General features: G+C 66.8%; 3 protein-coding genes across 3 annotated transcripts in view; 2 read left to right on the forward strand and 1 right to left on the reverse strand.

Moving 5' to 3' along the window:
• Positions 1-1,714, forward strand: part of USP28 (ubiquitin specific peptidase 28) — a gene marked incomplete at both ends in the record, with an annotated part of 269,710 nt that extends 267,996 nt beyond the window's left edge. Inside the window, 2 exons of the mRNA XM_080358005.1 lie at positions 460-658; positions 1,539-1,714. Of these exons, the coding sequence (XP_080214131.1) occupies positions 460-658; positions 1,539-1,714 (375 nt within the window). The remainder of the gene's footprint in view (positions 1-459; positions 659-1,538) is intronic.
• A 2,414-nt stretch (positions 1,715-4,128) lies between these two features.
• On the reverse strand, positions 4,129-4,803 carry CLDN25 (claudin 25; the record flags this gene model as incomplete). The annotated part of the gene is made up of 1 exon (XM_080358087.1): positions 4,129-4,803. The coding sequence occupies one exon, from the start codon at positions 4,801-4,803 to the stop codon at positions 4,129-4,131; it is 675 nt and encodes a 224-aa protein (XP_080214213.1).
• Positions 4,804-6,488: 1,685 nt separating this feature from the next.
• Positions 6,489-9,041, forward strand: LOC308048728 (G protein-activated inward rectifier potassium channel 4-like; the record flags this gene model as incomplete). The annotated part of the gene is made up of 3 exons (XM_080358007.1): positions 6,489-6,656; positions 6,728-7,886; positions 8,085-9,041. The coding sequence occupies 3 exons, from the start codon at positions 6,489-6,491 to the stop codon at positions 8,420-8,422; spliced, it is 1,665 nt and encodes a 554-aa protein (XP_080214133.1). The 3' UTR covers positions 8,423-9,041.
• Between the last annotated feature and the right edge of the window lie 946 nt (positions 9,042-9,987).

Here is a 9,987-nt window from a genome sequence, read left to right on the forward strand (position 1 = left end):
TGTGTTGTTTTCTGTCCGTTCGCTTCCTTCCTCTCCCCAATATTTATTTCAAACGTTAGTGAGCAAAAGGCGATGGCCCTTTCCCCAGGGGATGAAAAACCAGCACAGAAGTGCCATTTGGTTGTAGCTCACGCTCCGCGGTTGCCAAGACCAGTCTCTCTCGTGCCTGTTTCGGTGGCTCCTGCCCCTTCCTGAGTCCCAGCAGCTGTGCGCAAATCCACAACACAGCCATTCAATGCAGGAATGTGCCGGGTGGCTCCTGGGGACACTGCGGACAGGCAGATCTGGATCTTGGCATTTGAAACCCAAATTGTAGCCGTATGTGCTCCGTACATACACACAGTAGATTCCGTATCTGTATATAGATGTCTTAATCAGTTTGCTCTCTGGTGTGATGCCGGGGACGGAGAGCAGGACCGTGCCGGCTTGTGACACGTGTGCCCTTGTCCCCTCCCGCAGAAGCTGAACGAGGTGGCGGCGTCGCTGTTCGTGAGTGCGGAGGACGCTCGCGTGGCCGAGGGCGTGGGCATCCTGAACGAGCTGATCATCCCCTGCATGCACCTCATGAACGGCCTGGACATCTCCAGGGAGGACCTGGACGCGCTCGAGGCCATGAGGAGCCGCTGGTGCTCCTACCTGGGCCGCGACGACATGGACGGTAGGAGTGGCCTGGGCAGGGCGGGACGGGAATTGCAGGACGGTTTACAACACCCCCTAAATCCCTGGAGATCTTGCTGCAGCACGTTGGGGTAATTCTGGCTGTGAGAGCAGGAACGTGGCTGAATCATCCAGCGATAGCAGAATTTAATCTTCTTCTGCGCTAAAGCTGCCGAAGAAGGATTCCTGTGCCCTGAAGTGTGAAAAGCTGATTCCCAGGAAGGGCTTAGCGCTCTCCTGAGGCGCTTTGGGTTCCCGCGGGGCAGAGGGGTCCCCGCCGGTGGCGTCCCCTTGGCAGGGAGGAACGGGCTTTATCAGCAGCCAGAGCTGCAGCAGAGCGGACGGGGCGCAGGCTCGGGCTCTGCGGGGAGCCGTGCGGTTTGGGAGCGGCCGTTGGGCTCCGGGGGCTGCTCCGGCTCTGCGTGCCCTCCTGCAGCCGGGCTCCCAGGCCGCCCTTGAGAGGAGCCGGTTTTGGCGCCGCTGGTCCGCGTGGGGCCCTGGGCACTCACCGCAGAGTCGTTGGCACCAGCAGGGGGTGAACTTGCTGGAGGAAAAGAAAGTGAAACCACAGAGGTTTATCCTCAAAACACTCCTGTAAAAAGTAAAACTGGATACATTTATGCTAACGCACAGTGTCCCGTCCGTGGGCTCGCGACGGTGGCGTTTGCAGGTGTCGCAGAACAGGGGTGTGTGGTGGTGCTGGTGGCCTGGCCAGCGCTGGGTTAACGGTTGGACTCGGTGATCTGAAAGGTCTTTTCCATCCTAAAGAGTTCTGCGATTCTGTGATTCCGTGGTTCTCTGCAGCCGCTGCTCAGAGCCGTGTGTCCCCGCGTGTCCCCGCGTGTCCCCGCGGTGCCGCTGACCGTGTCCTCTCCCCACAGCGCGGCTGCAGCTGCAGCTGGGCGAGCTGCTGCCGCGGCTCCTGGACGGCTCCAGCGAGGCCGTGGTGCTGAAGGAGCCCCCGAAGATCCGCCCCAACTCCCCGTACGACCTGTGCAGCCGCTTCGCGGCCGTCATGGAGTCCATCCACGCGGCCTCCGCCGTCACCGTCAACTGACTGTGTCCGGAGCCGCGTGCTCGCGCCCACCAGCGAGCTGGGAGCGATGTCGCACCTGTGGGACGTGGAGCGGTGCCTCGCGCTCTCCGTCCCGCACGTTTCGGTCACATCCGGTGCGTGTTCGCCCTTTGTGTTTTAACCTGCGGCAGAACACACGCGGAGTCTTCCTCTGAGGAAGGCCCAGCAGAGCCGGGAGGGCCGTCCCAACCGCGTCCCGCGTGGTTGTGCCGCAGCCAGAGCTCCCGGGACGGACGAGCCCCCTCCGACGGGAACACAAACCCCTGACACCCGCGGGGCCCCCGGTGCCGCGTCGGTGCCGGCGACAGCTCTGAGGGCGACCAGCCCCTTTCGTTGTTCTGGGGCTTTTCTGACTGTTTTGCTGTAAAAGCCGTGCCCCGTTTGCATTTCCTTTGGCACGGCCTGCGCTCGCCGCAGCCGTTGTCTTAAGCCAAATGTTGTGAGTAACGGGCGGGAATCCTGTTTGTCAGGACTGTGCAGTTTTTCTAAAGGTGCAATAAAAGCATTTGTTCTATGTTAGAATGAAACAGCTCCCTCTGGGTTTTCCTTTCACTCTTGGGTTGTGCCTCGAGGTTCCTCCCGGCTTCAGCGTGAGCGAAGGGAAGCAGGAAAGACACCGCGCGCGGCAGAGCGGGCAGGAGCCTGCGCCGCCCCGACGGGCAGCGCCGCGCTCGCCAGCTCCGCGCGGGCACCTGCGCGGACGCCGGAGCCACCAGGGGCTGCCAGGACGGGGTTCGGTGCCATTTCACAGAAATCGGGTGAGTTTGGCGCCTCCGAACGTCGCCAGCAGCCCTTTCCCTTCGAGCCGCTCCGTGTCCTCAGGGGCTGGAATAGGGACTCGGCTGTTCCCAGCAGCCGCCGTAGAAAAGCGTTCCTGTTAAATTATAAAGGAGGGGAAAGCGCCCTCCCCTGTAGCCAAAATCTCTGTTTTCTTTATTAATCGGGGAACTGAAACGTGTAATTACATATCGAGCTGCTAACGTGACCCTGTGTTGTAACAGCAGCTTCGCACCTGCTCTGACAACGCGTGCGGGCGGCGCGGGGGGGCGGCGAGGAGCGGGCGGGCGGGGGTCCGTCTGAACACCGGACAGGTGGGGGGCTCCCGGTACAGGATCCACTGTAATTAGCAGAGCTGCCGGTGAGTGGGAATCGTGGGCACGGTCCCACCGTTCTGCGTTCCCCGTTGTTTAGGAACAAACGGCTCCCGCAGGAGAATCTCGCGTTCTGGTTATTTTACGGTGCAGCAGAAGCGCCGTTGCCTGTGCTGCGCGGGGCCTCGCAGGTATCGGGGTCCTGCGCTGCCGGGGCTGCTGCTTTTACAGCTTTCCGCTCCGTTTTCGTGCCGGAGAGCAGGAGGGTGAGAACTCGGGGATTTCTCAGGGTGCTTTGAGTGAAAACCTTGAACTTTTGGGGTGAGATGCTCAAATCGGGAGCCCGAGCAGCGCGTGGGCATCGTCCCTTCCCGCCCGCTGCCGTCCCCGCCGCAGCCGAGCAAAGGGCGCGTTTCCCCGGCGGCTGCGGCGCGGAGCGGACTTTGCTTCCCCAGGAATGCCGCTGGCGGCCGCGGCTCCCGGCCCGGTCACGCGCCTGCGGGGATTAGAGCGGCGCTGAGCCGGGTTTTTAACCAGTGCCGCCGCGGCGGGCGGGCTCCTGCCGGGACGCCGGCTGTGCATCCGGCCCCGCGTTCCTGTCGGTCGCACAGAGGGGTGCGAGCGGGCTGCGTTTTCAAAGCCGTGTCTGGTAAACGTGGAAGGAACGGTCCAGGAGACCCGCAGAGCGTCGCCCCGGCCGCCCCGGCACAGGTACCCGTGGCAGCTGAGGAATTCGCTCCACGAGGCTCCATGGCACCCGAGGGCTTTGGCATCTCAGGCAGGAGGTGCCGCTGCTGCAGGGGCTGTACCCGCTGCTGCCGGTCGTTGCCGCAGCCCCTGGCAGCGCCTCGTCTCTCCTTGTCCCCCTCCCCCTCGTTTCCGTTCTCCCCGCGCTCCTCGCTGACCGGCCCGGAGCGTCGCGGGGGCGGCAGCGCGACCCTCGCAGCGCCCACCCGCGTGGATGCAGCTCAGAGCACAGACACGCGGCCGTGATGATTTATTGCGGGTACATCAGAGGATGCGGACGTGCGAGGAACGAGCCGCCACGCCGGGGCGCAGCCGTTCGCCGTGACACACGTGGCCACGGGGGACTCGCAGGGTCACCAGCAAGTGACTCCGCCACGAGAGCCACCGGGAGAGCCAAGTGCGGCTCTGCGCCTGCCGCCCGCGCTCGCCCGGCAGGAAACTGTCGCTCCTTGAACAGGAAAAAGCGAAGCGGAGACACCGAGGAAGGAGAAGAGCCCGCGGGGCTGCCGCAGGAGCCAACGAATCATCCTGTGGAAAGGCGCGTGGGGCCCCGAGTCCCTAGATGACCAGGTCTGCGTTTTTGGGGTGCGGGGGGTGGCCGCGGGCCGGGCCCCGCGCGGCGGGGGGCTGGCGGCAAGCGGGGGCTGGCGGCATCGCCGTCCCGGCGGCGCTGGCGCTGCCGGCCAGGAGCAGCCCACCCGTGGCCAGCGAGGCTCCGGCAAACCAGCCCAGGAACGTGGCCTCCCCGAACTCCCAGCGCGGCACGATGTCGGGCACCGTGTCATCCCAGAAGTCGAGGACGGTGTTGTAGGCGACCCAGGAGACCGGCGCCAGCGTGGCCATCCCCGCCGCGCCGAGCGCCGCTCCCCCGGCGAGCAGGAGCCGCCGCTTCAGCGCCGGTTTGTCGTGGCAGCAGCTCCAGCCGCGCAGCGCCGGCGCGGCCAGGGCACAGCCCAGCAGCCCCAGCCCGTCGGAGAAGCACATGAGGAGCCGGGCGACGCGCAGCGCCGGCGGCAGCGCCAGGAAGGAGCCGTGGGCTCGGCACTCCACCGCGCCCTCCTCGTGGGCGATGCAGACCTGCCACAGCCCCATGCTCCACACCTCCAGCTCGTTCAGCTCCAGGTTGAGGCTCTTCCAGAGTGGCACGAAGGTGGTGACGCAGGAGGAGACCCAGCCCAGCACGGCCAGCAGCATCCCCGCCGCCTGCGCCACGGCGCGCCAGCTCCCGGCCATGCCAGCGGCCTCAGCACCGGTGGAGCCGCGGCCGTCCCGCCGCGTCTGGTGCCCGGGGCCGCACGTTGAGCCTGTTCCCCCCGCGCCGGGGTGTGGCCACGGTCATTTTCCAGCGCTGTTGGTTTTTCCACGCCGCAAGGGAAGCGCGGCCGGCTCGCCGGGACAGGCCGGTGCGTCCCCCCCTCGCCGAGCCCGGGCGGCTTGAGCCAAACACGCAAATCCCCTGGGCCACCCCAACGAGAGCCCTGGCAGGGAAAGGGCCTCTCGGCCGCAGCGGGGCAGGGAGGGGCCCCGAGGGGGGTGCGGCAGCGCAGCGCCAGCGTCGGGCTCTTCCCAGGTGGGTCTGAGGCGTCCGCTCCCATTTGGTCATTAAATCAACGTGCAGAGGGGCCCCTGGAGCTGCTCCCAGGGCAGGGAGGGAGCGTGGCCTTTGCCCGCGGTGCCCGTCGCCAGCACCTCGCTGGCCCACGGTCACTGTGCCCGAGCCAACCGCTGCCCTGACCCCAGATCCTGCTGCAAGAACCGGTGGGGAAATGGTGGGTTAGGAAAGTCCAACGCTGTGCTGGTGCCTCCCGCCCCCCCGCCGGCGTCCCCTCCGCGGGGTCCAGATTCATCTTCCTGGGGAGATTAGCGACTAATCTCTCCTTCATCTGCTGTCTTCCTTATCAACGGGGGTGCCGGGGGCCAGGCTGCTGATTTACTGCGTCCTCCTGGCGCGAGGGCCCGGCCCCGGCAGCGCCGGCAGGACCCCCGCGGGGATCCCCCGGGAGGACGCGGCCGGTGAGGGGACACGGGCGGGTGGGCATGTGTTCCAGCCCCGGCCGGGGTCCCGTCCCGAGAGCAGCTCAGGATCGTCATCCCGAGAGGGAGAGCGGGGAAACCCGCTGGGAAACCCCTCCTGCTCCTTCCCGCCAGCGTCAGGGCGCCGCTGCTCCGATTAAATCATCTCGAGGTAATTGTCCCTGTCATTGAGACAGATTAACGGGCGACCTTCTGCCGCGGGAGCAGGATTGGCGGCGGCCGCCGAGCTCCTTGTCCTTCCCTCCCGCCGGCCGCGGCGGCACAGCCCAGCGGAGGCTCCGCACCCGCCACCGGCGCGGAGATGCCCGGTGAGGACCGCGGCTGCGGGGCCGGCAGCTGCTGCGCCTGGACATGAGGTGGGTGTCGCTGTCCCCGGGGCTGGGGCCACAGGTCACACCGGGTGCCCCCGGGGCAGTGGCGGGAGATGCCACAGGAGCCGGAGCGGCCCTGCCCAGGGCAGCGGCTGGGGTGCTCAGCGGAGGCGAACGCCCGCGCTCCCCGTCCCCATGCCCAGCGCTGTCCCCAGCGCTGTCCCGCGGGTCACTGCGCTCCGGGTTGTGTTTCCAGGAACCGGTTCTGCTCCGAGCTAATTAGGGAACCGGCACTTACGGCCTGTGACGAGCGTGGAGCGGGGCTGGGAACGCTCACCAGATCTGCCAGGCTGCGCCCCACCAGCCGCCGCCTCCTTCCCCATCCCCGCAATGCAATTATGGCCCTAATGGGCTTAGCCATCTGCCGTGCGCCGGTGGCCGCCCCGGCACGGCTCTGCGGCCGGCACGTGCGGTACTGGGCGTGGGCGGCCCGATCCCTGCACCCAAAGTAACGCCCCGCTCTGTGCCCCCCGCGGCAGGACCCCGGGGCTGAGCCCCCGTCACGGCACCGCCATGGTGCTGCCCTGCGCCCACAACAGCCTCGGCCGCCCGGCGCCCGAGGAGCCCCGCAGCCGCAGCAACTCGGTGCCCCCGGCGCACGTCCCCACCGCCAAGCACATGCTGGCCTACCTGCCGCGGCCGCCCACCGACACCAGCGGCTACGGCACCTTCCGGCAGAAGGTACGGCTCGCGCCGGGCTGCGCCGCGGCCGTGTCCAGAGGCGCCTCCTCACCAACGCCCGTTCCCCGCAGCCCGAGCTCCCGGCCGCCCCCGCGGTGCTGGCAGAGGACGGCCGCCACCAAACCGGTGCTGCGGCTGCCGAGAGAAGCGCCCCGATGCCAAACTACCTGTCCCCGCCCCACCGCGGTGGCGTCGTCCCCGGCGAGCCGGCCCTGCCAAGCCGCAGCAGCGTGGCCGCCCAGCACCATCCCGGTGATCTGCCCCGGTGCCCGCCGGGCGCCCGCGGGTACCCGCAGCAGGCGCTGAGCGTGCCCAGCATCCCCGGCGCAGTGCGCGGCAAGAGCCGCAGCAGCACCGCCACTGTGCCGGAGGGGCTGCAGAGCCGGCGCCGCCGGCTGCGGGACGAGGACGGGCCCGTGGTGCAGGCGGGCAAGCGGCAGCGGCAGCGCTACGTCACCAAGGTGGGCAAGTGCCAGGTGAACCTGGGCAACATCCAGGAGAAGAAGCGGTTCCTCTCGGACATCTTCACCACCATCGTGGACCTCAAGTACCGCTGGTTCCTCTTCGTCTTCATGATGTGCTACATTGTCACCTGGGTGGCCTTCGGCACCGTCTACTTCTTCGACGCCTGGGCACGGGGCGACATCTGGCACCGCGGCGATCCCGAGTGGCGGGCGTGCATCGAGAACGTGGACGGCTTCGTCTCCGCGCTGCTCTTCTCGGTGGAGAGCCAGCGCACCATCGGCTACGGTTCCCGCATGGTGACGGCCAACTGCGCCGAGGGCGTCATCCTGCTGATGGCCCAGTCCATCGTGGGCTCCATGATCGACGCCCTCATGGTGGGCTGCATGTTCGTCAAGATCTCCCGGCCCAAGAAGCGCGCCCAGACCCTCATCTTCAGCAAGAACTGCGTGGTGTCCCGCCGCGACGAGAAGCTCTGCCTGATGTTCCGCGTGGGGGACCTGCGGGACAGCCACATGGTGGACGCCAAGATCCGCGCCAAGCTGATCAAGTCGCGGCAGACGGCCGAGGGGGAGTTCATCCCGCTGGAGCAGTCGGAGCTGAACCTGGGCTACGACACGGGCGAGGACCGGCTGTTCCTGGTGGAGCCCCAGATCATCTGCCACGTCATCAACCGCCACAGCCCCTTCTGGGACACGTCGGCCGAGTCGCTGCGCCGGGAGCAGTTTGAGATCATTGTCATCCTCGAGGGCATCGTGGAGGCCACAGGCGAGTGGGCCAGGGGGGTCGGGTGGGGGGAGCTGCCAGTCTCTGGTCCTGGAGAGGCGGTGGACCCCGGCTTGGAGCCAGAGTCCAGGTGAGTGATGCCCAGGGCCAAAACCGGCTCCCCAAGGCGTGGGGGGACCCAGGGCTGGTTCGTTGTGGTGTCACTTTGCCCTCGACAGATCAGCCGTTGTCTCGCCGCAGGGATGACATGCCAAGCCCGCACCTCGTACACAGAGGACGAGATCCTCTGGGGGTACCGCTTCGAGCCCTGCATGTCCCTGGAGAAAGGCGCCTTCCACGTGGACTACGGCCGCTTTGACATGACCTTCGAGGTGCAGACGCCGGCGGCCAGCGCCAAGGAGCTGCAGGAGCTGCGGGAGCTGCAGGAGCTGGAGCAGGAGCGCTCCACGCTCAGCCTCTGCTGGGACCAGCTCCTGCAGCCCTGCGCCGCGGGCACCGCGCACCGCGACGGGGCTGGCACCGGGACCGGCGGCCCCGAGGGACAGGGGGAGCCGCCGGAGCGGGGGGGCCCGGCCTGAGCAGCTCCCGGCGCGGGGGCGGCTCTCCCGGCCGCGGCTCCTGCGCGGGATGGGGGGGCCGGCGGGGGTCCCGCACCGACAGTGCCATAGGCCACCCTGCGCCGCGGGGCTGCGCCCTCCTGCCCCTTCCCGCGCCCCGCTGCGTCGGTTTTGGTGCAAAGTTGTTTTGTAACAAGGAACGCAAGGTCCAAGCGAGGGGTGATTAAACGCTCTTGAATAAAAAAAACAAATCTTAAAAAAAAGAAAACCCACACCCCCGTCAGCCGCAATGTTTGTTTTGTTTGCACAACAATCGACGGGGGTCACGCAGCCCCCGAAGGGCCGGCGGCTGGGCGGTGCGTGCCCCCGCCGCAGCCCCCGCCGCCGCAGCCCCCGCCGGGAGTTGTGGTCCGGAGGGGTTCCCACGTACCCCACAGGCACCGTCCCGGGACGGCGGCACCGGGCACGGACCCCCGCAGCGCCGCCCGGTGCAGCGCCTCCTGCCGGTGGAAGCGGCGGAGCTGCCGCTGTGCCGCCCCGGGGCTCGGGGGGTCCCGGCGTCCGGTGCCCGCCCGGGGTTCGCTCCGTGCCAGTTCTGCGCACAAAACGGCGCCCGGTGATCCCGCTCCGAGCTGGAAACCATCGCATAACACAATTATGCACCTTAATTTGGCGAGCGCTGCCCGCAGCGGCACTTGCCCCCGGCCGCTCAGCCGGCGGGCCCGGGGGGTCCGGCAGACACCGAATCCTGCGCGCAGCCGGGACGGGCTGTCCCGGACACGGTGCCCTGGGCCCCGGGGCGGGTGTTACAACGAGCCCGGTTCACAGCGAACCCCCAGCCCTTGCCAAACGTCACGGTTTGCTGCCATGTGCGAATTCTTCAAGCTCTAGCGCGGGGTTTGTCCTCCAGGGTCCCCGGAAAGTCCCCGAGTCCTGCTCTGGTTGGCTCAGGCTCTTTGGTTGTGGTTAATGTGCTCTGACCTGCTGTAGAACTCGTTTAACAGAGACCAGATCTACACCTGGATTCACAGAATCATTTGGGTTGGAAGAGATGCAAACCCCCCCCCTTCCCAAGATCATGGAGTCCAACCATAACCCCCTCCGTCCCTACCCCCTGTCCTGGGAACCTCATGTCCGTCTGTCCAGCCCTCCAGCGCTGGTGACTCCAGCACTGCCCTGGGCAGCCTGTTCAATGCCCCACAGCCCTTTGGGGCAGAAATTGTTCCCAGATCCAACCTCAACTTGAGGCCGTTTCCTCCGGTCCTGCGCTGGTTCCCGGGAGCAGAGCCCGACCGGGGTGTGTGTGGGGGGGGTGGGTGGGGGGAAGGGGGAGGGGGGAGGGGGGTGGTGTGTGATTTGTGATCTTTATACTTGTGTGTATCCGTGTGGCTTTTGTGCCCCAGGGCGGGGGTGTTGGCGGCTCCGTCCTGGTGGGCTGGGACTGGGCTTTCCTGCTTTCACACTGTTGTATAAATGCATAAAAACTGCTAAAACTGCAGAAAACCCGTCCTGAAAACGCTGAAAACACCCTGACAGACAGACACTGGAAACACCCTGACAGACACTGAGAACACACTGACAGAAAC

The sequence above is a fragment of the Nesoenas mayeri genome, assembly GCF_963082525.1.
Source record: "Nesoenas mayeri genome assembly, chromosome: 22".
Lineage (NCBI taxonomy): Eukaryota > Metazoa > Chordata > Aves > Columbiformes > Columbidae > Nesoenas > Nesoenas mayeri.